Source organism: Pristiophorus japonicus, unplaced genomic scaffold (genome assembly GCF_044704955.1).
Source record: "Pristiophorus japonicus isolate sPriJap1 unplaced genomic scaffold, sPriJap1.hap1 HAP1_SCAFFOLD_571, whole genome shotgun sequence".
Classification (NCBI taxonomy): Eukaryota; Metazoa; Chordata; class Chondrichthyes; family Pristiophoridae; genus Pristiophorus; species Pristiophorus japonicus.
The window spans coordinates 44,965-72,249 of record NW_027254479.1 but is presented as its reverse complement, the minus strand read 5'-3'; the positions used below and the strand labels follow the sequence as shown (position 1 = coordinate 72,249).

The window sequence follows — 27,285 nt, the reverse complement described above, 5'->3', positions numbered from 1 at the left end:
ACACACAGCCCTGCCTGCCTCCTTACATTTTCAAGGTTGAAGAGTTCAGGCGGGGCGTGCCACTGGGGAAGAGTTTGGGCAGGGCCCGCCACCGGGAAGGAGTTTGGGTGGGGCCCGCCGCCGGGGAGGTGGTCGGGTGGGGACCCGTCGGAGAGATGGTCAGACGGCCCCATCACGGAGCTGGTGTTTGGGCGGGCCGACAGGGAGGCCTTGACGTAAGAGCAGTGGCAGTGATACGAGGCCCGAGGACAGGCAGCGGCGAGGTGAGGGACGGTGAGGCAAGGCGAGGGGCGGCAAGGCGAGGCTCAGGCAGGCAGGCAGGCTACTCGGCCCGGGCTAGGGGAAGTGAACATCGCGTCGTTCCTTCGGCCAGTAATAGGATCGCCCACAGCCACGACACGCTGGGAGGGCCAGGAGCTACTGTGTACACACGCAGACCCCACTGCACACACAGGCAGCTGCCGACACTCTTTTTGGCGCATGGCTGTAGCTCCGCCCCCCGCTGCTTCTCTTGTGCTCAGCCCAAAGCAGGCCAGATCACCATGGAGAATCCCGAGGTAAGTATAAGGCTCACTTTTCCTTCGAGAAAGTCGGCGGACCTCTCGGAGGTGCACCGTTTTATGGGTCAGTCGAAACTTGGCCTCCTAGTTTCCATGGAACATTCTGTCCTCTCTTGTTCTTACAAAGCTGTAAATCCCTGTCCCACACATTGTCTCTCCTGCTGCGCTGAAATCCAAATCAACACACAATTCTAAACTGTTTCTCCTCCACTCCCAGTTTTCACCACCAATCCTGACTGGGTTCAGAAATACACTCACTGGTACACTACCTTCTCCTATAGGAGTGGACTCTGGCTGGGTTCAGTTCTACACTCACTGGTTCCCCTCCCCTGAAGGTGCTGACTCTGGCTGGGTTCAGTTCTACACTCACTGGTTCCCCTCCCTCTCCTCCCCTGAAGGTACTGACTCTGGCTGGGTTCAGTTCTACACTCACTGGTTCCCCTCCCCTGAAGGTACTGACTCTGGCTGGGTTCAGTTCTACACTCACTGGTTCCCCTCCCCTGAAGGTACTGACTCTGGCTGGGTTCAGTTCTACACTCACTGGTTCCCCTCCCTCTCCTCCCATGAAGGTGCTGACTCTGGCTGGGTTCAGTTCTACATTCACCAGTTTCTCTCCAATATATGTCCCATGTGCCCGATCTCCATGTGTGAACCTCGACAGTGAGTGTCGACAGGCTATTCCACTGTCCTCACCTGAGGCCTCACACATGCATTTCCCAGCAGGATCACTGGACCCTCCTCACAATGGCTCAGTTTCTAAACAATAAGGTGATAAGTGGTTATGGGGAGCGGGCAGGGAACAGAAGAACATAAGAAATAGGAGCAGGAGTAGGCTATACGCCCCTCGAGCCTGCTCCGCCATTCAATAAGATCATGACTGATCTGATCATGGACTCAGCTCCACTTACCGGCCTGCTCCCCATAATCTCTTATCGTTTAAGAAACTGTCGATTTCTGTCTTAATTTTATTCAATGTCCCAGCTTCCACAGCTCTCTGAGGCAGCAAATTGCACAGATTTACAACCGTTTGATAGAAGAAATTTCTCCTCATCTCTGTTTTAAATGGGCGGCCCCATATTCGAAGATTATGCCCTCTAGTTCTAGTCTCACCTATCAGTAGAAACATCCTCTCTGCATCCACCTTGTCAAAACCCCTCATAATCTTATACATTTCGATAAGATTACCTCTCATTCTTCTGAATTCCAATGAGTAGCGGCCCAACCGACTCAACCTCATAGGTCAACCCAGTCATCCCCGGAATCAACCTAGTGAACCTTCTCTGAACTGCCTCCAAAGCAAGTATATCCTTACCTAAATATGGAAATCAAAACTGCACGCAGTAGTCCAGCTGTGGCCTCACCAATACCTTATATAGCTGTAGCAAGACTTCCCTGCTTGTATACTCCATCCCCTTTGCAATAAAAGCCAAGATACCATTGGCGTTCCTGATCACTTGCTGTACCTGCATACTATTCTTTTGTGTTTCATGCAGAAGTACCTCCAGGTCCCGCTGTACTGCAGCACTTCGCAATCTTTCTCCATTTAAATAATAACTTGTTCTTTGATTTTTTTTTCTGCCAAAGTACATGACCTCACACTTTCCAACATTATACTCCATCTGACAAATTTTTCCCCACTCACTTAGCCTGTTTATGTCCTTTTGCAGATTTTTTGTGTGCTCACACATTGCTTTTCCTCCCATCTTTGTATCGTCAGCAAACCTGGCTACGTTACACTCAGTCCCTTCTTCCACGTCGTTAATATTGATTGTAAATAGTTGGGGTCCCAGCACTGATCCCTGCGGCACCCCACGAGTTACGAGTTGCCAACCCGAGAATGAACCATTTATCCCGACTCTCTGTTTTCTGTCAGTTAGCCAATCCTCAATCCATGCTAATATATTGCCTCCAACCTCCTCAACATTTCCTCATTAGTCCATCCCCTCATCTCCAGAATCAACCTCGTAAACCTTCTCTGAACTGCCTCCCCTCTCCACCGCTGAAGATGCTGAATCTATCTGGTTTCAGTTATGCACTCACTGGTTCCCCTGCCCTGAAGGTGCTAACTCTGGCTGGGATCCATTTTGCACTCACTGGTACCCCTCCCTCCCATCTGCCACTCCCCTTAGGGTGCTGACTCTTGCTGGGTTCAGATATAGACTCTCTCGTTCCACTCTCATTCCCTGAAGGTGTAGAATCTGGCTGCGATCAGTTCGACAATCACTCATTTCCCACCCACCCATCTCTCTCCTCCCCTGAAGGTACTGACTCTGGCTGGGTTCAATTCCACACTCACTGGTTCCTCTCCCCTGAAGGTACTGACTCTGGCTGGGTTCAGTTCTACACTCACTGGTTCCTCTCCCCTGAAGGTACTGACTCTGGCTGGGTTCAGTTCTACACTCACTGGTTCCCCTCCCCTGAAGGTACTGACTCTGGCTGGGTTCAGTTCTACACTCACTGGTTCCCCTCCCCTGAAGGTACTGACTCTGGCTGGGTTCAGTTCAACACTCACTGGTTCCCCTCCCTCTCCTCCCATGAAGGTGCTGACTCTGGCTGGGTTCAGTTCTACATTCACCAGTTTCTCTCCAATATATGTCCCATGTGCCCGATCTCCATGTGTGAACCTCGATAGTGAGTGTCGACAGGCTATTCCACTGTCCTCACCTGAGGCCTCACACATGCATTTCCCAGCAGGATCACTGGACCCTCCTCACAATGGCTCAGTTTCTAAACAATAAGGTGATAAGTGGTTATGGGGAGCGGGCAGGGAACAGAAGAACATAAGAAATAGGAGCAGGAGTAGGCTATAGCGCCCCTCGAGCCTGCTCCGCCATTCAATCAGATCATGACTGATCTGATCATGGACTCAGCTCCACTTACCGGCCTGCTCCCCATAATCTCTTATCGTTTAAGAAACTGTCGATTTCTGTCTTAATTTTGTTCAATGTCCCAGCTTCCACAGCTCTCTGAGGCAGCAAATTGCACAGATTTACAACCGTTTGATAGAAGATATTTCTCCTCATCTCTGTTTTAAATGGGCGGCCCCATATTCGAAGATTATGCCCTCTAGTTCTAGTCTCACCTATCAGTAGAAACATCCTCTCTGCATCCACCTTGTCAAAACCCCTCATAATCTTATACATTTCGATAAGATTACCTCTCATTCTTCTGAATTCCAATGAGTAGAGGCCCAACCGACTCAACCTCATAGGTCAACCCCGTCATCCCCGGAATCAACCTAGTGAACCTTCTCTGAACTGCCTCCAAAGCAAGTATATCCTTACCTAAATATGGAAATCAAAACTGCACGCAGTAGTCCAGCTGTGGCCTCACCAATACCTTATATAGCTGTAGCAAGACTTCCCTGCTTGTATACTCCATCCCCTTTGCAATAAAAGCCAAGATACCATTGGCGTTCCTGATCACTTGCTGTACCTGCATACTATTCTTTTGTGTTTCATGCAGAAGTACCTCCAGGTCCCGCTGTACTGCAGCACTTCGCAATCTTTCTCCATTTAAATAATAACTTGTTCTTTGATTTTTTTTTCTGCCAAAGTACATGACCTCACACTTTCCAACATTATACTCCATCTGACAAATTTTTCCCCACTCACTTAGCCTGTTTATGTCCTTTTGCAGATTTTTTGTGTGCTCACACATTGCTTTTCCTCCCTTCTTTGTATCGTCAGCAAACCTGGCTACGTTACACTCAGTCCCTTCTTCCACGTCGTTAATATTGATTGTAAATAGTTGGGGTCCCAGCACTGATCCCTGCGGCACCCCACGAGTTACGAGTTGCCAACCCGAGAATGAACCATTTATCCCGACTCTCTGTTTTCTGTCAGTTAGCCAATCCTCAATCCATGCTAATATATTGCCTCCAACCTCCTCAACATTTCCTCATTAGTCCATCCCCTCATCTCCAGAATCAACCTCGTAAACCTTCTCTGAACTGCCTCCCCTCTCCACCGCTGAAGATGCTGAATCTATCTGGTTTCAGTTATGCACTCACTGGTTCCCCTGCCCTGAAGGTGCTAACTCTGGCTGGGATCCATTTTGCACTCACTGGTACCCCTCCCTCCCATCTGCCACTCCCCTTAGGGTGCTGACTCTTGCTGGGTTCAGATATAGACTCTCTGTTTCCCTCTCATTCCCTGAAGGTGTAGAATCTGGCTGCGATCAGTTCGACAATCACTCATTTCCCTCCCACCCATCTCTCTCCTCCCCTGAAGGTACTGACTCTGGCTGGGTTCAATTCCACACTCACTGGTTCCTCTCCCCTGAAGGTACTGACTCTGGCTGGGTTCAGTTCTACACTCACTGGTTCCTCTCCCCTGAAGGTACTGACTCTGGCTGGGTTCAGTTCTACACTCACTGGTTTCCCTCCCCTGAAGGTACTAACTCTGGCTGGGTTCAATTCCACACTCACTGATTCCTCTCCCCTGAAGGTACTGACTCTGGCTGGGTTCAGTTCTACACTCACTGGTTCCCTTCCCCTGAAAGTACTGACTCTGGCTGGGTCCAGTTCTGCACTCACTGGTTCCCCTCCCCTGAAGGTGCTGACTCTGGCTGGGTTCAGTTCTACACTCACTGGTTCCCCTCTCCTCCCCTGAAGATGCTGACTCTGTCTGGTTTCAGTTCTGCACTCACTGGGTAACATACGATATAGGAGCAGCAGTAAGCCATGCGGCCCCTCGAGCCTGCTCCGCCATTTAATACCATCATGGCTGATCCGATCATGGACTCAGGTCCCCTTCCCTGCCCACTCCCCATAACCCCTTATTGTTTAAGAAAGTGTCTATTTCTGTCTGAAATTTATACAATGTCCCAGCTTCCACACCTCTCAGAGGCAGTGAATTCCACACATCCACAACCCTCAGAAGAAATTTCTCCTCATCTCAGTTTTAAATGGAGGCCCCTTATTCGAAGATTATGCCCTCTAGTTCTAGTCTCCCCCATCAGTGAAACATCCTCTCTGCATCCACCTTGTCACGCCCCCTCATAATCTTATATGTTTCGATAAGATCACTTTTCTATCTTCTGAATTACAATGAGCAGAGGCCCAACATATTCAACCTTTCCTCAGAAGTCAACCCCCTCATCTCCAGAATCAACTTTGTGAACCTTCTCTGAACTGCCTCCAAAGCAAGTATATCCTTTCGTAAATATGGAAACCAAAACTGCACGCAATATTCCAAGTGTGGCCTCACCAATACCCTGTACAACTGTAGCAAGACTTCCCAGCTTTTATACTCCATCCCCTTTGTAATAATGGCCAAGATTCCATTGGCCTTCCTGATCACTTGCTGTACCTGCATACTGATCTTTTGTGTTTCATGCACAAGTCCCCCCAGGTCCCGCTGTACAGTAGCACTTGGAAATCTTTCTCCATTTTAAATAATAATTTGATATGTGATTGTTTTTTCTGCTAAAGTGCATGACCTCACACTTTCCAACATTATACTCCATCTGCCAAGTTTTTGCCAACTCACTTAGCCTGTCAATGTGGTTTTGCATATTTTGTGTGTCCTCCTCACACATTGCATTTCCTCCCATCTTTGTATCATCAGCAAATGTGGCTACACTACACTCGATCCCGTCTTCCAAGTCGTTAATATAGATTGTAAATAGTTGGGTCCCAGCACTGATCCCTGCGGCAACCCGCTAGTTACTGATTGCCAAACTGAGAATGAACCATTTATCCCGACTCAATATTTCCTTATAAGTCAACCCTCTCATCTCCGGAATCAACCTCCTCTCAACTGCCTCTCCTTTCTTCCCCTGAAGTTGCTGAATCTATCTGGTTTCAGTTCTGCACTCATTGGTTCCCCTCCCCTGATGGTGCTGACTCTGGCTGGGTTCAGTTCTACACTCACTGAATCCCCTCCCCTGAAGGTACTGACTCTGGGTGGGTTCAGTTCCACACTCACTGGTTCCCCTCCCCTGAAGGTACTGACTCTGGCTGGGTTCAGTTCTACACTCACTGGTTCCCCTCCCCTGAAGGTGCTGATTCTGCCTGGGTCCAGTTGTATACTCACTGGTTCCCCTCCCTCCCATCTGCCCCGTCCCTGAAGGCACTAACTCCGGCTGTTTTCAATTCCACACTCACTGTTTCCCCTCCCTCCCCTCTCCAGCAGGCAGAGTTTAGGGAGCTAGGAGAGAGATTAAAAAGCAGGACCTCAAAGGGTAGTAATCTCCGAATTCCTCCCGATGTCACGAGCTAGTGACTACAGAAACAGGCGGATAGAGCAGATGAATGGCTGGCTGGAGAGATAGTGCAGGCGGGAGGGCTTTACTTTCCTGAGGCACTGGGACCGCTTCTGGGGGAGGTGGGACATGGACAAACCAGATGGGTTGCACCTCAACAGAGCCGGGACCAATATCCTCACGGTGGGGTGTGCTCGTGCTTTTGGGGAAGGGTTAAACTAGCTTGGCAGGGGGATGGGAACCTGAAAATAGATTCAGTAGGGAGGGGAGTAAAGCTGGAATTAGAAAGCAAAAATAAAGAAAGTGAGTTTGAAGGAGAGAGGAGACTAGCAGGAAAAAAGTGTAAAAAAACACTTTGTCTCAATGCACATAGCATTTGAAACAAAATAGTTGAGTTGACGGCACAAATAGATACAAATGGGTATGACCTGATAGCCATTACAGAGGCGTGGTTGCAAGGTGACCAGGTCTGGGAATTAAATATTTAGCGGTACTGGACAGTCCGGAAGGACAGAAAGAAAGGAAAAGGACGTGGAGTAGCTCTATTGATAAAGGATGGAATCACTGCAATAGTAAGAAACGATATTGGCTCAAATGATCAGGATGTTGAAACGGTTTGGGTGGAGATAAGGAACAATAAGTGGAAAAAGTCACTGGTGGATGTCGACTATAGGCACCGTAACAATAGCTACTCTGTTGGTCAGCGCATAAACCAGGAAATAGTGGGGGCTTGTAAAAAGGGAACAGCAATAATCATGGGTGATTTTAACCTCCATATTGAATGGACAAATCAAATTGGTCAGGGTAGCCTTGAGGAGGAGTTCATAGAGTGCATAAGGGACGGGTTCCTTCAGCAGTATGTAACGGAACCAACCAGGGGGCAGGCCATCTTAGATCTGGTCCTGTGTAATGAGTCAAGATTACTAAACAATCTCCTAGTAAAGGATCTCTTGGAATGAGTGATCATAGCATGATCTGAATTTGAAATTTAGATGGTGGGTGAGAAAGTTGGATCTCTAACCAGCGTACTAATCTTAAATAAAGGAGACTATGCAGGTATGAGGGCAGAGTTGGGTAAAGTGGACTGGGAAAATAGATTTAAGTGTAGGACGGTTGATGAACAGTGGTGTACATTTAAGGAGATATTGATTGCACAACTCTCAAGAAAAATATATTCCAGTGAGGAGGAAAGGGTGTAAAAGAAAAGATAGCCATTCGTGGCTAACTCAAGAAATAAAGGACGGTATCCAATTAAAAACAAGGGCATACAAAGTGGCCAAAACTCGTGGGAGGACAGAAGACTGGGAAGCTTTTAAAAGCCAGCAAAGAATGACTAAACAAATGATTAAGAAAGGGAAGATAGACTATGAAAGTAAACTAGCACAAAATATAAAAACAGATAGCAAGAGTTTCTACAGGTATATAAAAAGGAAAAGAGTGGCTAAAGTAAATGTTGGTCCCTGAGAGGACGAGATCGGGGAATTAGTAATGGGGAACATGGAGATGGCAGAAACAGTGAACAAATATATTCTATCAGTCTTTACGGCCGAGGACGCTAACAATATCCCAATAGTGGACAGTCAAGGGGCTACAGGGGGGAGGAACTTAACACAATCACTAAGAAGGTGGTACTCAGTAAGATAACGGGACTAAAGGCGGATAAATCCCCTGGAGCTGATGGCTTGCATCCTAGGGTCTTAAGAGAAGTCGCAGCAGGGACAGTGGATGCATTGGTTGTAATTTACCAAAATTCCCTGGATTCTGGGGAGGTCCCAGTGATTGGAAAACTGCAAATGTAATGTCCTTATTTAAAAAAGGAGGCAGAAAAAAAGCAGGAAACTATAGACCAGTTAGCCTAACATCTGTGGTTGGGAAAATGTTGGATTCCATCATTAAAGAAGCAGTAGCAGGATATTTGGAAAAGCAAAATTTGGTCAGGCAGAGTCAGCATGGATTTATGAAGGGGAAGGCATGTTTGACAAATTTGCTGGAATTCTTTGAGGATGTAACAAACAGGGTGGATAAAGGGGAACCAGTGAGTGTGGTGTATTTGGACTTCCAGAAGACATTTGACAAATGCCACGTAAAAGTTCACAGGGTTGGGGGTAATATATCAGCAAGGATAGAGGATTGGCTAACTAACAGAAAACAGAGAGTCGGATAAATGGTTCATTCTCTGGTTGGCAACCAGTAACTAGTGGGTTGCTGCAGGGATCAGTGCTGGGACCCCAACTATTTACATTCTATATTCAAGAACTTGGAAGAAGGGACTGAATGTAATGTTGCCGAGTTTGCTGACGATACAAAGGATGGGAGGAAAAGCAATACGTGAGTACACATAAAATCTGCAAAAGGACATAGACAGGCTAAGTGAATGGGAAAAAATTTGGCAGATGGAGTATAATATTAGAAAGTGTGAGGTCATGCACTTTGGCAGAAAAAAAATCAAAGAGCAAGTTATTATTTAAATGGAGAAAGATTACAAAGTGCTGCAGTACAGCGGGACCTGGAGGCACTTGTGCATGAAACACAAAAGGATAGTATGCAGGTACAGCAAGTGATCAGGAAAGCGAATAGAATCTTGGCCTTCCTGATCCATGTTTCTGAAAAGATATACTTACTTTGGAGGTAGTTCAGAGAACGTTTCGGGGATGAGGGGGATGACTTATGAGGAAAGGTTGAGTAGTTTGGGCCTCTACCCATTGGAATTCAGAAGAATGAGAGGTGATCTTATCGAAACGTATAAGATTATGAGGGGGGGGGACAAGGTGGATGCAGAGAGAATGTTTCCACTGAAGGGGGAGACTCGAACTAGAGGGCATAATCTTAGAATAAGGGGCCACCCATTTAAAATTGAGATGAGGAGAAATGTCTTCTCTCAAAGGGTTGTAAATCTGTGGAATTTGCTGCCTCAGAGAGCTGTGGAAGTTGGGTCATAGAAACATAGAAAATAGTTGCAGGAGTGGGCCATTCGGTGTTTTTGTGACTGGAAGGCTGTTTCCAGTGGGGTTCTGCAGGGCTCAGTGCTGGGTTCCTTGTTTTTTCTGGTATATATCAATGACTTGGACTTCAATGTTGGGGGTATGATTAAGAAGTTTGCAGGTGAAACTAAAATAGGCTGTGTGGTTGAGAATTAAGAACAAAACTGCACACTGAAGGAAACTACAAATGTACTTTTCAGGTGGGCAGTAAAGTGGCAAATGGAATTTAATCCAGATAAGTGTGAGGTAATGCATTTGGGGAGGTCTAACAAGGCAAGGGATTACACATTAAATGCTACAACACTGAAAATTGTAGAGGAACAAAGGGACCTTGAAGTGTAGGTCCACAGATCCCTGAAAGTGGCAGGCCAGGTCGATAAGGTGGTTAAGAAGGCATATGGAATACTTGCCTTTATTAGTCGAGGCATGGAATACAAGAGCTAGGAGGTTATGCTTGAAATGGTTAGGCCGCAGTTGGAATACTGTGTGCAGTTCTGGTCATCACAATACAGGAAAGATGTGATTGTACTGGAAAGGGTACAGAGGAGATTTACAAGAATGTTGCCTGGACTGGAGAATTTTCGCGATGAGGAAAGATTGGAGATGCAGAGTCCATTTTCTTTGGATCAGAGGACACTGAGGGGAGACCTGATGAAAGTATTAAATTATAAGGGGCTTGGATAGAGTGGATAGGAAGGACCTGTTTCCTGTGGCAGAGTGGTCAATAACAAGGAGGCACAGATTTAAAGTAATTGGTTCAGAGGAGATACGAAGGGAAATTTCTTCACCCAGAGGTTTGTGGGGGTCTGGAACTCACTGCCTGAAAGGGTGGTAGAGGCAGAAACACTCAGCACATTTGAAAAATACTTGGATGTGCACTTCAACTGTCATCACCGACAGGGCTACGGACCGAGAGCTGGAGAGTGGGATTAGGCTGGATAGCTGTTTGTTGGCCGGCACGGACACAGTGGGCTGAAATGGTCTCCTGCCATGCTGTAAATTTCGATGATTTTATGATTTATGACCTAGATGAAGGGACCGAGTGTAATGTATCCAAATTTGCTGATGATACAAAACTAGGTGGGACAGTAAGCTGTGAGAACACAAGAGTCTGCAAGATATACAGAGATAGATTATGTGAGTGGGCAGTAAGGTGGCAGATGGAGTATAATGTAGGGAAATGTGAGGTTATTCACTTTGGTAGGAAAAACAGAAGAACAGAATATCTTTTAAATTATGAGAAACTTTTAAACTTTGGTGTTTGGAGAGATTTGGGGTGCCCTTGTGCAAGACACACAGAAAGTGAGCATGCATGTATGCAAGCAATAAGGAAGGCAAATGGTTTGTCCTTTATTGCAAGGGGTTAGAATATAAGAGTAAGGAGGTCTTGCTACAATTGTACAGGGTCTTGGTGAGACCACACCTGGAGTACTGGGCACAGTTTTGGTCTCCTTATCGAAGGACGGAACCACTTGCCTTGGACACTGTGCAACAAAGCTTCACAAGATTGATTCCTGGGCTGTCTTATGATGAGATAGTGTGTAGAATGGGCCTATACACTCTCAAGTTTAGAATAATGAGAGGTTATCTCATTGAAACATACAAGGTTCTGAAGGGGACTGACAGGTTAGATGCTGAGTGGTTGATTCCCCTGGCTGGACTGTCTCGAACTAGGGGGCACAGTCTCAGGATAAGTGGTAGGCCATTTAAGACAGAATTGAGGAGGATTTTCTTCATTCAGAGGGTTGGAATCTTTGGCATTCTCTCCCCCAGAGGGCTGTGGATGCTCAGTCTATTCAAGGTTGAGATTGATAGATTTTTGTATATTAAGCGAACCAAGGGATATGGAGATCAGGCGGGAAAGTGGAGTTGAGGGCGATGATCAGCCATGATCTCATTGAATTGCGGTGCAGGCTCGAGGGACCTTATGGCCTCCTCCTGCCCCTATTTCTTATGTTGATATCCAGGGGGCTCTAGATTTATTAGTCCCACCCTTTTTCTTGAAGGTAACATACTTCCTCTGAACCCTCATTATCTCCTCATTGAATGCCTCCCACTGCTCTGAGACTGATTTAACTTCAACATAAGAACATAAGATTTCAGAGCAGGAGTATGCCAATCGGCCCCTCGAGCCTGCTCTGCCATTCAATGAGATCATGGCTGATCTTCTACCTCAACTCCACTTTCCTGCACTATTCCATATCCCTTGATTCCCTAAATTTACAAAAATCTATCGATCTCTGTCTTAAATATGCTCAAAGGCAGAGCCTCCACAGCCCTCTGGGGTAGAGAATTGCAAAGATTAATGAGTAAATAAGTTTCTGCTCTTCTCAGTCCTAAATGGCCAACCCCTTATTTTGAGACTGTGACCCCTGGTTCTAGACTCCTCAGCCAGAAACATCCTCCCTGCATCTATCCTGTCACGCCTTGTAAGAATTTTGTCATTTCAATGAGATCATCTCTCATTCTTCTAAACTCTAGAGAATATGTGCCTAGGTCTACTCAATCTCTCCTCATAGGACAATCCTCCCACCACAGGAATTCAGTTTGGTGAACCTTCGTTGCCATCCTCAATGGCAAGTACATCCTTCCTTTGGTAAGCAGCCAAAACTGTACACAATACTCCAGCTGCAGTCTCACCAGGGCCCTATACAATTGCAGTAAGACATCTTTACTCCTGCACTCAAACCCTCTTGTAATAAAGGCCAACATACCATTTGCTTTCTTCGTTGCTTGCTGTACCTCCATATTAACTTTCAGTGATTCGTGTACAAGGACACACAAGGTCCCTCTGAACACCAAAGTTTCCCAATCTCTCACCGTTTCAAATAGCTGTTTCCAGTCCACTTTGGCTAAATCACATCTCAGCTTCGTAAAATTGGCTTTTCCCCAATTGAGAACTTTTATTCCTGGTCTATCTTTGTCCTTTTCCATAACTACCCTAAATCTAACTGAATTACGATCACAAGCACCAATGCTCTCCCACTGATACCCCTTCCACCTGCCCAGCTTCAGTCCCTAATACTAAGTCCAGAACTTCCCCCTCTCTTGTTGGGCTTGCTACGTACTGGCTAAAAAGTTCTGCTGGTTGCTGACCCCTCTGTGAAGGGAAATAGGTCCTTCCTCTCCACTATATCTGGGCCCCTCATAATTTTATACACCTCATTAAAGTCTCCCCTCAGCCTCCTTTGTTCCAAAGAAAACAAGCTATTAAGAGGGTTGGTGGGCTGGAAGAGGTTACAGAGATAGCGAAGGGTGAGACCCTGGAGAGAGTTGAACAAGAGAATGTGTATTTTAAAGGCTGATGCCACCAGCCATCTCGCCCAGCACAGAATGTAACTCACTACTAACAGGAAGGATGTTACTTTAACTACTACGAATGCATAATGCGGGGAAATCAATCTCTGTCCCTTTAACTAACAGTGTCATGGAAAGAGGGAAATGAATGACCTTTAAACACCTGATTATCTTGGCACTGAAGTGTCAGAAACTCATAATAGGAACTCCAGGAAAACAAAGTACTGAGCAATGTTACATTGTTTTGTTAACAAAAGAAATCTCGATTTAATTTTTAAAAGATAAATTGTTTAACAGGGGTTCACACAGACTCACCTGACAGGCCGACTCAGGATCCACCCCTCAAGCACCGCGATTGGTTGCAGAAAACGATGCTCCCTGGGCCCAACGGCCCCTGACCTCTCTTCCTGTTGGTTCCCAGGGCAATCAATCACCACTCGCCAACATTACACTGCAAGATCAAGTTGAGGGGCTTGGAGGAAGAAATAAAACAAGACCGTGAACCTGAGTGAAGAAATAAAATTGGAGAAGCATGATGAAATAAACAAGGATAGACAATATAAACTGAAGGGTACAATCCGAAAGGGAGTGCATGAACAGTGAGACCTGCGGGTACATGTGCACAAATTACTGAAGGTGGCAGGACAGGTTGAGAAAGCAGTTAAAAAAGCTTACAGGTTGCTGGGCAAGAAAGTTATGATGAACCTTTGTAAAACACTGGTTCGGTCTCAACTGGAGCATTGTGTCCAATTCTGGGCACCGCACATTAGGATGTGAAGGCCTCAGAGAGGGTGCAGAAAAGATTGACAAGAATGATTCACGAGATGAGGGACTTCGGTTACGTGGATTGACTGGAGACGCTGGGGTTGTTCTCCTTGGAGCAGAGAAGGTTGAGAGGAGAATTGATAGAAGTGTTCAAAATCATTAGGGGTGCGGACAGAGTAGATAGAGAGCTACTGTTCCCACTGGCAGAAAGGTGGAGAATCAGAGGAGATGGATTTGAGGTGAATGGCAAAAGAACCAAAGGTGACATCAGAAAATCTATTTTATGCAGCGAGCGGTTAGAATCCTGAAAGCACGGCCTGAAAGGGTGGTGGAGGAAGACTCAATCACAGCTTTCAAAAAAAAAAGTTGGATAAGTATCTGAAAGAAAACATTTGCAGGACTGGGGAAAGGGCGGGTCAGTGGGACTAGCTTGGAGCAGGCAAGGGCTCGACGGGCCGAATGGCCTTCCGTGCTGTAACCATTCTCTGATTGTGTGAGCAGAACCACTCTGTTCCCTGATACAATCTAAAGCCTTCCTGATTGTGAGCACCAGTTAAACCTGCCCTGCATCTTCACTGCTCCAAGGACAACCTGACTGCCTGCCTCTCTTCTGCTCTTACATCCGGTCCAGGGTGTCCTTGGAGATGGAGCACGCGCTGTCCACCGGTACGCTCGCGGCCTTCCGCGAGAGGTGGGCACCGGAGGGACTGGAGTGCATCATCACGCCCGGCAACCAAATTTTAATTTGATTTTATGTTTTAAAGTTTAATTTGTTTTCATTGCCGGTGCTTTTAGTGTCCCACTTCCCTTTTATAGGGGGCACTGGAAAAATTTGATTTTAGCGCCCCAAAAAAAAAAAAAAAAAAACCCAAAAAAAGGGGCCTTGAAAATGTCTGCTGTGTCACCCAGGTCGGGTGGCATGGTTTTAATGTTTTATGTTTCTGCAGGTTAACTCAAAAGAGAACCACCCCAGATGCTGCAGTCATCATCTTATTGAATGGCAGCAGGCTCGAGGGGCCAAAGGGCCGACTCATCTCCTATTTCTGATGTTCTCATGTGTTCATTTCACTGGTCCCCATCCTGCACCTGCTCCCTGCAGTAAGATGGCCGCCGCGTATGCTCCCTGCCCTGCAGCGGGACAATGGAAAGTATTGTGACGTCGAGGAAGCCCCGCCCGTGTTGCTCCCTGCTCCCCGTGGCGGGCGGACCCGTGCTGCCCAAAGATGGCGGCCAAACTCCCGGCAACCCCCGACAGTAACCAAGGCCCGTTCCGCCCGAAGGTGCCCCACCCGCCGACTCGGCGGCAAATCTCACCGCCCGCGCGTGTCCGTGAGTCCTCAGGGAGGCTGGGCGCACTGCCCGGGCTGATCATCCATCCTCCGCGGGGGGGGCAAAACGTCGTCTGTCCGCAGCTAATCTCCCACAATAGGCTGTCCCCACGTCTGCGCACAACTCCGCCTCGCCTCACCTGGGCCCCGAGCTCAAAGGCTGCGAGCGGAGCCCACCAACAAACCCCCCAAGCGCCCGCAATCAGTGGCGGGGGGCGGGGCCGCGGCACCAATCAATCACTGGTCCCTGAAGATGCTGACTCTGGCTAGGTTCAGTTCTACACTCACTGGTTCCCCTCCCCTGAAGATACTGACTCTGGCTGGGTTCAGTTCTACACTCACGGGTTCCCCTCCCCTGAAGGTGCTGACTCTGGCTGGGTTCAGTTCTACACTCACTGGTTCCCCTCCCCTGAAGGTACTGACTCTGGCTGGGTTCAGTCCTACACTCACTGGTTCCCCTCCCCTGAAGGTACTGACTCTGGCTGGGTTCAGTCCTACACTCACTGGTTCCCCTCCCCTGAAGGTACTGACTCTGGCTGGGTTCAGTTCTACACTCACTGGTTCCCCTCCCCTGAAGGTACTGACTCTGGCTGGGTTCAGTTCTGCACTCACTGGTTCCCCTCCCCTGAAGGTACTGACTCTGGCTGTGTTCAGTTCTGCACTCACTGGTTCCCCTCCCCTGAAGGTACTGACTCTGGCTGGGTTCAGTTGTACACTCACTGGTTCCCCTCCGCTGAAGGTACTGACTCTGGCTGGGTTCAGTTCCTGACACTGGCATCATTCACTTTGTTCCTGCACCAAGATGGCTGCGCATGCGCTCTGCTACTCACTGAATCAAGATGGCGGAGCGCTGAACCTGCCTTCCTGCACGAAGATGACCGCCGTTAGCCGGTGCCTGTGACAGGGCGAAAGCCCCGAAGCTGCAACCGCCGATATTCCGGTTATTATTCCGGGCATGCGGCGGGCACCGGTTCTTTATGAAGCCTCCACGACTCCCTGCTGGTCGATTATTCCCCTCCGCCCCGCCGAAATGAACAGTTCTCAGGAACCTCTGAAAAAGATGTCTCCTCCGCCATTACACGCACTGCGCATGCTCGAAACACAGCCTGGGCCCGCGCCTGCGCACTGAGCTCCTGTAGTCCGGGTGCGTCACATTCTCCCCCGCGGGGCATGCTGGGTATATAGGGCCATGAGAAACAGGAGCAGGAGTGGGCTAGTTCCGACACGGTTATATACAGAGTAAAGCTGCCTCTATGCTGTCCTAAAGAATCCCAGGGCAGGGACAGCACGGGTTAGTTACAATTTAAAGCTTGCTGTACGCTGACTCATCAAACACTCCCAGGGCAGGTACAGCACATGTTAAATACATAGCAAGGATCCATCTGCACTGTCCCACCAGGTATTCCCAGGGTATGCACAGCACAGGTTAGATACAGAATAAAGCTCCCTCTGCACTGTCCCAAGAAACAATCCCAGGGCAGGTACAGCACAACTATTTTGTTGCTGACCTGTAAATCAAATGCATCCTGATTAAAGGATGGAGGGGAACTATAACCGACAAAATAAACCAATTAAACTTTGGACGGTAAACTTAAATCAAATTAAAATTTGGTTGCTGGAGCTGATGATGCACTCCAGTCCCTCCGGTGCCGACCTCTTACAGAAGGCTGCAAGCGCACTGGTGGCAGGTACAGCACGGGTTAGATACAGAGTAAAGCTCCCTCTACACTGTCCCATCAAACACTGCCAGGATATGTACAGCACATGTTAGATACAGAGTAAAGCTCCATCAACAGTGACGCATCAAACACTCCCAGGTCAGGTACAGCACCAGTTAGATACGGAGTAAATCTCCCTCTACACTGTCCCATTAAACACTCCCAGTGCAGGTACAGCATGGGTTAGATACAGAGTGAAGCTCCGTCTACACTGTCCGATCAAACACTCCCAGGGCAAGTACAGCATAATTTAGATGCAGGGTAAACGTCTCTCTAAACAGCCAATCCCAAAATGCACAGGACAGGCACAACACAGGTTAGGTACACATCATCATCATCACAGGCAGTCCGTCAAAATCGAGGAAGACTTGCTTATACTCTAAAGGTGAGTTCTTACGTGACTAAACAATCCAGTACGGGAATTACAGTCTCTGTCACAGGTGGGACAGCCAGTCGTTGAATGACAGGGTGGGTGAGACTGGTTTGCCGCATGCTCCTACGCTTGGTTTCTGCATGCTCTCAGTGATGAGACACGAGCTGCTCAGAGCCCTCCCGGATTCACTTCCTCAACTTAGGGCGGACGTTTGTCAGGGACTCCCATGTATCAGGGGGTTGTTGAATTTTATCAAGGAGTCTTTGAGGGTGTCGTTGAAAGGTTTCCTCTGCCTACTGTAGGCTCGCTTGCCATGTAGGAGTTCCGAGTAGAGCCTTGCTTTGGGAATCTTGTGTCAGGCATGTGAACAATGTGTCGAGCCAGGGTATCCCTGGAGATTGAGCATGCAGTGTCCACCGGTAGACTCGTGGCCTTCCATGAGAGGTGAGCACCAGAGAGACTGGAGTGCATCATTCCAGAGGGAACAGAATTGTAATTTTAATTCATTTGATTTGATTTGACAAAAGTTACCTTTATGTTGAATTGTTAATTTGTGTTTTTGGTTCCCCCCCAAAAAACAAGGGGGCACTTTAATGAACGTTTATGGAGTGTGACCCCCCTCCACCCTTTAATCAGGTGGAACCTGATTATTGTTCTACTTAAAATAGTTGTGAACAATGTGGCCCACCCAATGCAGCTGGTCGAGTGTGGTCAGTGCTTCGATGATGGGGATGTTAGCCTGATCGAGGAAACACCAGGACTGGTTTGATGAGAATGACCAGGAGATGCAAGAGCTAATTAATCACAAGCACAGGGTATTTCTGAACCTAAAACTACAACCCAACTCGGGAGCAGCAAATCAGCATTACAGACGGCTTAAGGCCGAGGTCCAAGAAAAAAACCTGTGACCTAAAGCATAGATGGTGGGTGGAGAAATTAAAGGAGGCTCAGCAGCTGGCCGACAGCCATGATGTGCGAGGATTCTTCATCGCAGTCAAGGCCACCTATGGCCCAAGCACCCAAGGCACCACTCCACTGCTGGCCAAGAATGAGGAAACACTCATCAAGGACACTGAGGCCGTCAGGACTCGCTGGAAGGAGCACTTCGAAGATGTCCTGAACCAAGACTCTGCCTCTGATTCGAGTGTCCTCGACTCCATCCAGCAGCATGCTACCCGCCAACATCTCAGCAAAACCTCAGCCCTGCATGAGATAGAAAAGGCCATCCGCCAGCTCAAGAACAACAAGGCAATGGGAGCAGATGGAATCCCCACTGAGGCACTAAAGTATGGTGGAGAGGCAATATTGGCATGAATGCGTGACCTCATCTCTCTCATCTGGAAGGAGGAGAGCAGGCCTGGAGATCTCAGAGATGCAGTAATCGTGACCATCTTTAACAAAGGAGACAAGTCCGACTGTGGCAATTACAGATAAGTCTCCCTGTTACCAGCCACTGGGAAAGTCATCGCTAGAATCCTCCTCAACCGTCTTCCCCTGTGGCTGAGGAGCTCCTCCTGGAGTCACAATGTGGATTTCGTTCTCTACGGAGTACAACGAACATGGAGTAGATACAGATTAAAGCTCCCTCTACACTGTCCCATCAGACATTCCCAGGGCAAGTACAACATGGGTTATGTTATGTATGCAACCTGATGAAACCAACAATCTACCGCCATCAGAGGGCATTTCTGTTGGAGTCCCAAGGGATCCCAGCATCGCTTGGGAGCATTGTATATAAGCAGGCCCCCCATGCTATACGTGCACTCTGGAGTTAGAAAAAAAGAGACCAAGATCACACATCCTCATGTCTACAGTACTCAATCACATTACTTTATTCTGGACATAACAATTGGCGACGAGATAATGAAACATCATGCAAAAATGCAGAGAACTGTTGGTATCCTGGAGGGGACGATTGGGATGTCTTCATGCAGCGACTCGACTAATACTTCATGACCAACTGGCAGGGAATGTGAATGCAGCCAAACAAAGGGTGATCCTCCTCACTCTCTGCGGGGCAACAACCTATGATCTCATGAAGAATTTTCTTGCTCCAGTGAAACCAACAACCAAATCGCATGAAGAACTGTGTACGCTGGTCCAGGAGCACCTAAATCCGAAGGAGAGCATTCTGATGGCAAGGTATCGATTTTACACATGTCAACGGTCTGAAGGCCAGGAAGTGGCGAGCTACGTCGGCGAAATAAGGCATCTTGCAGGACATTGCGAATTTGATGGATGCCTGGAGTAAATGCTAAGAGATTTTTTTGTGTTTGGCATTGGCCATGAGGATATCCTTCGCAATCTATTGACTGTTGAAACACTGCACCTAAGCAAAGCCATAATGATAGCCGAGGCATTTATGTCCACCAGCGATAACACCAAACAAATTTCGCAGCAATCAGATGTTTCGGCAAGTACTGTACACAAAGTAACATCGTTTTCAGGCAGGAATGCATATGGCAGAATGTACACGCCTGCAGCTGCATGATCTCAGATGACTCAGAGTCTGCCATCAAGCGTTAATGCGATGCAGTTAACAGCTTGTTGGCACTGCAGAGGTGATCATCGAGCCCATCAATGCAGCTTCAAACACTATGCGTGCAAAGGCTGTGGAACAATGGGACACCTCCAGCGAATGTGCAGATGAGCTGCAAACACTGCAAAGCACCACATTGCAGTGGAAGACCGATCCATGGTGGATCAAACTGAACTAGAGACTCAACCCGAGGAGGCAGATGTGTATGGGGTACACACCTTCACCACGAAATGTCCACCGATCATGTTAAATGTTGAACTGAACGGAATTCTGTATCCATAGAATTGGACATGGGTGCGAGTCAGTCCATCATGAGAAAACGGCCTTCGACAGGCCCAAGCTGAGCCCCATTCACACCAAGCTGAAAACGTGCACGAAAGAGCTGATCCCTATAATTGACAGCACAGCATATTAAAAGTCTCTTATGATGGAACAGTACACGAACTACCACTAAGGATCGTGTCAGGATATGGCCCCACACTGTTCGGCAGAAGCTGGCTGAGAAAATTACGCTGGAACTGGGATGACATCCGAGCGCTTTTATCCATCGATGACGTCTCATGTGCCCAGGTTCTGAGCAAGTTTCCATCATTGTTTGAGCCAGGGATCGGAAGTTTCTTGAGGGCGAAAGTGCAGATCCATTTGATTCCCGGTACATGACCCATCCATCACAAGGCACGGGCAGTGACATATATGATGCGAGAGAAAGTGGAGATCGAGTTAGACAGGCTGCAATGAGAGGACATCATCGCACTGGTGGAGTTCAACGAGTGGGATAGTCAGATTGTTCTGGTTTTCAAGGGTGATGTCACGGTCAGCATATGCGGGACTATAAATTAACTATTAAGCATTTTTCGCTGCAGGACCAGTACCAGCAACCCAAGGCAGACAATCTATTTGCGACACTGGCAGGAGGAAAGATATTTACCAAGTTTGACCTGACCTCGGCCTACATGACGCAGGAGTTGGCGGAATATTAAAAAGGCCTCACCTGCATCAACACGCACCAAGGTCTGTTCATCGACATTAGATGCCCGTTTGGAATTCGATCGATCGCGGCTATTTTTCAAAGGGACATGGAGAGTCTGCTAAAGTCGGTGCTGCACATCGTGGTTTTCCAGGATGATATACTGGTCACAGGTCGGGACACCATCGAGCACATGCAGAACGTGGAAGAGGTTCCAAATCGGCTAGATCATGTGGGACTCAGGTTGACACGCTCTAAGTGTGCTTTCCGGGCGCCAAATGTCGAGTTCTTAGGCAGAAGAATCGTGGCAGATGGCACCAGGCGCACTGACGCCAAGACAGAGGCCATCAAGAACGCACCGAGACCACAGAACGTGACGGAGCTGCGGTCGTTCCTGGGCTCCTCAATTATTTTGGTAATTTCCTACTCGGGTTGAGCACCTTGCTAGAACCTCTACATATATGGCTGCACAAGGGAGATTATTAGGCATGGGGGAGATCAAAAGAGACTGCTTTTGAGAAAGCCCGAAATCTGTTATGTTCCAACAAACTGCTTGTCCTGTATGATCCATGTAAACGTTTAGTGCTAGCTTGCGATGCATCTTTGTATGGGGTCGGGCGTATGTTACAATAAGCAACCGAATTGGGAACATTGCAACCGGTCGCCTATGCGTCCAGGTGTTTGTCCAAGGCCGAAAGAACCGACAGCATGATTGAAAAAGAAGCTCTGGCATACGTTTACGGGATGAAAAAATACAGCAGTATCTGTTTGGGCTTTAGTTCGATTTAGAAACTCAACATAAGCCGCTCATATCGCTATTCACAGAGAGCAAAGGTATTAAAACCAATGCTTCTGCTCGCATCGAAAGATGGGTGCTCACGCTGTATGCATATAAGTATGTAATTCATCACTGGCCAGGCACAGAGAACTGCACTGATGCCTTCAGTCGGCTACTTTTCCCACCACCGGGGTGGAAATGGCACAGCCTGCAGAATTGCTCTTGGTGAAGGATGCATTTGAAAATGAAAAGTCACCCGTTACGGCCGCCAGATGAGAACCTGGACCAGCCAGGGTCCTTTACTGTCCCTTGTAAAAACTGTATCCTCCATGGGAGCTGGTCCAGCATCCCAGCGGAGATGCATGAAGAGATCAAGCTGTTCCAGCAGCGTAAAGACGAAATGTCCATACAGGTGGCCCGATATCGACTCAGATTTGGAGTCTTGCATGTGCCAATGCATCACTTGCTCGTAACTGAGCAATGCACCCAGGGCACTCAAGTTTGTGGTCATGGCCCTCCAAACCGTGGTCTAGGATCCACGCTGACTTTGCTGGCCCATTTCTAGGCAAAATGTTCTTCGTTCTTGTGGATTTTTATTCCAACTGGATTGAGTGTGTACTAATGTCTGTAAGCACGTCCACTGCCACCCTCGAAAACCTACGAGCCACGCACGGCCAGCCTGATGTCCTTGTCAGCGACAACGGGTCGTGCTTCACCAGCGCTGAATCCAAGGAATTCATGACACACAATGGGATCAAGCACATCACAACTGCCCCGTTCAAGCCCGCATCCAATGACCAGACAGAATGTGCAGTCCAAACCATCAAACAAAGCTTGAAACACCTGTCAAAAGAATCCCTGCAGACCCACCTGTCCCGAGTCCTGCTCAGCCACTGCACCAGACACCATTCTTTCACCGGGGTTCCCCAGCTGAGCTGCTCCTGAAAAGGGTGCTCAAAACAAGGCTTTCTCTCGTTCACCCTGATCTCCATGATCAAGTCGAGGGCAGGCGGCATCAATAAAGCATGTACCGTGATCGCACAAATTTGTAACGCAATATTGAAGTCAATGACCCTGTATTTGTACTCAACTATGGACATGGTCCCAAATAGCTTGCTGGCACTGTCATAGACAAAGAAGGGAGGAGGGTGTTTCAGGTCAAACTCGCAAATGGAATAACTTGCAGAAAGCATTTGGACCAAACCAAACTGCGATTCACAGACAGCCACAAGCAACCAACTTCGACCCTCCGACGCACACACAAGTGGCAGCCAACATCATGGTAGACCACGAAGCTGAACTCATCATCCCCAGCAGCCCAGCAAGGTCATCTGCGCAGCAGTCCAGCGAAGAACCAACCAACTCACCTGCACCTGTATTTGTACTGAGACGATCGACTCAGGAGCGAAAAGCCCCAGATCATCTCAGCTTGCAAATAAGTATACGATTGACTTTGGGAGGGAGTGATGTTATGTGTGCAATTTATGTAACCAGAATTCTACCACCACAATAGGCCGTATCTGTTGGAGTCCCAAGGGATCCCAGCGTCCCTTGGGAGCACTGTATATAAGCAGACCTTCCATGTTGTACGTGCACTCTGAAGTTAGAATAAAGAGACAGGTCACAATTACTCACGTCTACAGTACTCAATCACATTACTTTTTCTGAACTGAACAGGTTAAATATAGAATAAAACTCACTCTATACTGTTACACCAAACGTTTCCAGTGCAAGTACAGCACAGGTTCGACACAGACTACATCTCCCTCTAACTTGTCTCAGCCATTCCAGGGCCGATACAGATCTGTTAGATCTAGAGAAAATATCCCTCTATTCTGTTCCAGCGGATATTCGCGGTACAGGTGCAGCACGGGTGAGATACAGAGTAAAGCTCCCTCTACACTGTCCCACTGTAATAAAAAGGCAAGCATGAAAGCTCGGTGCCTCAAAGTAGACTGGAAACACAGCTGAGTGGCACAATTGAGGATCAGTGGAGGACTTTTAAGGAGCTATTTCATAGTGCTCAGCAAAATTATATTCCAGTGAAAAAGAAGGGCGGAAAGAGAAGGGATAACCAGCCATGGATAACCAAGGAAATAAAGGAGAGTATCAAATTAAAAACCAATGCTTATAAGGTGGCCAAGGTTAGTGGGAAACTAGAAGATTGGGAACAGTTTAAACGACAGCAAAGAATGACTAAGAAAGCAATAAATAAAGGAAAGATAGATTACGAAAGTAAACTTGCACAAAACATATAAACGGATAGTAAAAGCTTTTACCGATATATAAAACGGAAAAGAGTGACTAAAGTAAATGTTGGTCCATTCGAAGATGAGAAGGGGATTTAATAATGGGAAATGTGGAAATGGCTGAGACCTGAAACAATTATTTTGCTTCGGTTTTCACAGTGGAAGACACAAAAACCATGCCAAAAATTGCTGGTCACGGGAATGTGGGAAGGGAGGACCTTGAGATAATCTCTATCACTAAGAGGGTAGTGCTGGACAGGCTAATGGGACTCAAGATAGACAAGTCCCCTGGTCCTGATGAAATGCATCCCAGGATATTAAAAGAGATGGCGGAAGTTACAGCAGGTGTATTCGTTATAATCTACCAAAATTCTCTGGGCTCTGGGGAGGTACCAGCGGATTGGAAAGCAGCAAATGTAACGCCTCTGTTTAAGAAAGGGGGCAGAGAAAAGGCAGGTAACTATAGGCCGGTTAATTTAACATCTGTAGTGGGGAAAATGCTTGAAGCTATCATTAAGGAAGAAATAGCGGGACATCTAGACAGGAATAGTGCAATCAAGCAGATGCAACATGGATTCATGAAGGGGAAATCATGTTTAACTAATCTTCTATAATTATTTGGGGATATAACGGGCATGGTGGATAGAGGTGTACCGATGGATGTGGTATATTTAAATTTCCAAAAGGATAAGGTGCCACACAAAAGGTGACTGCAGAAGATAGAGGTACACGGAGTCAGAGGAAATGTATTCGCATGGATCAAGAATTGGCTGGCGAACAGAAAGCAGAGAGTCGGGATAAATGGGTCCTTTTCGGGTTGGAAATCTGTGGTTAGTGGTGTGCCACATGGATCGGTGCTGGGATCACAACTGTTTACAATATACATAGATGGCCTGGAAGAGTGGACAGAGTGTAGTGTAACAAAATTTGCAGATGACACAAAGATTAGTGGGAAAGCGGGTTGTGTAGACGACACAGAGAGGCTGCAAAGAGATTTAGATAGGTTTAGCGAATGGACTAAGGTTTGGCAGATGGAATACAATGTCGGAAAATGTGAGGTCATCCATCTTGGGAAAAAAAACAGTAAAAGGGAATATTATTTGAATGGGGAGAAATTACAACATGCTACGGTGCAAAGGGACCTGGGGGTCCATGTGCATGAATCCCCAAAAAGTTAGTTTGCAGGTGCAGCAGGTAATCAGGAAGGCGAATGGAATGTTGGCCTTCATTGCGAGAGGGATGGAGTACAAAAGCAGGGAGGTCATGCTGCAACTGTATCGAGTATTGGTGAGGCCGTACCAGGAGTACAGCGTGCAGTTTTGGTCACCTTACTTAAGGAAGGATATACTAGCTTTGGAGGGGGTACAGAGACGATTCACTCGGCTGATTCCAGAGATGAGGGGTTTACCTTATGATGATAGATTGAGTAGACTCGGTCTTTACTCGTTGGAGTTCAGAAGGATGAGGGATGATCTTATATAAACATTTAAAATCATGAAAGGGATAGACAAGATAGAGGCAGAGAGGTTGTTCCACTGGTCGGGGAGACGAGAACTAGGGGGCACAGCCTCAAAATACCGGGGAGCCAATTTAAAACCGAGTTGAGAAGGAATTGTTTCTCACAGAGGTTTGTGAATCTGTGGAAGTCTTTGCCCAAGGAAGCAGTTGAGGCTAGCTCATTGAATGTATTCAAATCACAGATAGATAGATTTTTAACCAATGAGGGAATTAAGAGTTATGGGGAGCGGGCGGGTAAGTGGAGCTGAGTCCACGGCCAGATCAGCCATGATCTTGTTAAATGGCGGAGCAGGCTCGAGGGGCTAGATGGTCTACTCCTGTTCCTAATTCTTATGTTCTTATGTTCTTATCAAACACTCCCAGAACAGATACAGCGTGAGTTGGAGACAGAGTAAAGTTTCCTCTTCACTGTCTCATTAACCATTCCCTGGGCAGGTACAACCAAGCTCATGGTCTACAGGGCTATCGTAATACCCGCCCTCCTGTATGTCTCAGAGGCATGGACAATGTACAGTAGACACTTTTTCTCGCTGGAGATATATCACCAACAATGTCCCTGCAAAATCCTACAAATCACCTGGCAGTACAGGCACACCAACATCAGCGTCCTAGACCAGGCTAACGTCCCCAACATTGAAGCACTGACCACACTCGATTAGCTCCGCTACGCAGACCACATAGTTCACATGCCAGACACGAGACTCCCAAAGCAAGTGGTCGATGCGGAACATCTTCACGGAAAATGAGCCAAAGGTGGGCAGCGGATACGTTACAAGGACACCCTCAAAGCCTCCCTGATAAAGTGTGAGATCACCACTGATATCCCTGGCCAGGGAGTCCCTGGCCAAAGACCACCCTAAGTGAAGGAAGTGTATCCGGGAGTTTAATCGCCAAGAGCATGCAGAAAACAAGTGCAAGCAGAGGAAAGAGCGTGCTGCAAATCGGTCCCACCCACCCCTTCCTTCAACAACTATCTGTCCCACCTGCGACAGAGTCTGTGGCTCTCGTATTAGACTGTTCAGCCCCAATTAACTCACTTCAGGTGTGGAAGCAAGTCTTCATCGATTCTGAGGGACTGCCTATGATGATGATGATGATAACACAGGTTAGATGCAGAGTAAAACTCCCTCTATAATGTCTCACCAGACATTCCCAGGCAGATACAGCTTTGTTTATTGAAGGTTAGATCTCCCTCTTGCCTGTCCCAAACACTCCCAGGGTATGTACAACATTGGTTAGATACAGAGTTAATCTCCCTCTACACTGTCCCATCAAACACTCACACAATAGGCACAGCAGGGGTTAGTCAGAGAGTAAAGCTCCCCATGGACTGATCCATCAAATACTCGCATCGCAGTTACGTCATGAATTAGATAGAGAGTACAACTCTTGCAACACTGCCCCATCAAACACTCCCAGCGCAGCTATAGCACGGGTTACTTACAATGTAAAGCTCCCCCAACACTATCCATCAAACACACCCAGGGGAGGAACAACACGGTTTAGATACTGAGTAAAGCTCACCCTACACTCTCCTATCAAACACTCCGTGGAAAGATGCAACACGGAGTAGATGGAGAGAAAAGCTTGCTCTACACTATCCAATCAAGAACTGCCAGGGCAGGTACAGCACGGGTTAGACAGAAATGTTTAGGCTGGGTTTTCCAGAACTTGGGGCCTTGGCAACAGAAGGCACAGCCACCAAAGCCATCAATGGTTGAACAATTATAATCAGGAATGCTCAGGAAGACAGATATCTCATGGGTGGGCGGGGGGGGGGGCGGTGTGGTGCTGGTTGGGGCTGGAGCAGTTTACAGAGCTAGGGAGGGGCGAGGCCATGGAGAGTTTTGAAAATGTATTAGAATTTTGAAAGCAAGGCGTTGCTGAACGAGAAGCCAATATAGTTCAGCGAGCACAGGGCTGATGGGTGAGCTGGACTTGGTGAGAGTTAGGGCATGGGCAACCGAATTTTGGATCAACTCAAGTTTATGCAGGTGAGAATGTG

The 27,285-nt window shown here is 47.5% G+C and overlaps 1 protein-coding gene across 1 annotated transcript in view; it reads left to right on the top strand.

Moving 5' to 3' along the window:
* The first annotated feature begins 480 nt into the window (after nucleotides 1-480).
* Nucleotides 481-27,285, top strand: part of LOC139254656 (probable G-protein coupled receptor 139) — a 66,177-nt gene continuing 39,372 nt past the window's right edge. The window contains exon 1 of the mRNA XM_070873785.1: nucleotides 481-557. Coding sequence (XP_070729886.1) covers nucleotides 481-557 — 77 coding nt within the window. The remainder of the gene's footprint in view (nucleotides 558-27,285) is intronic.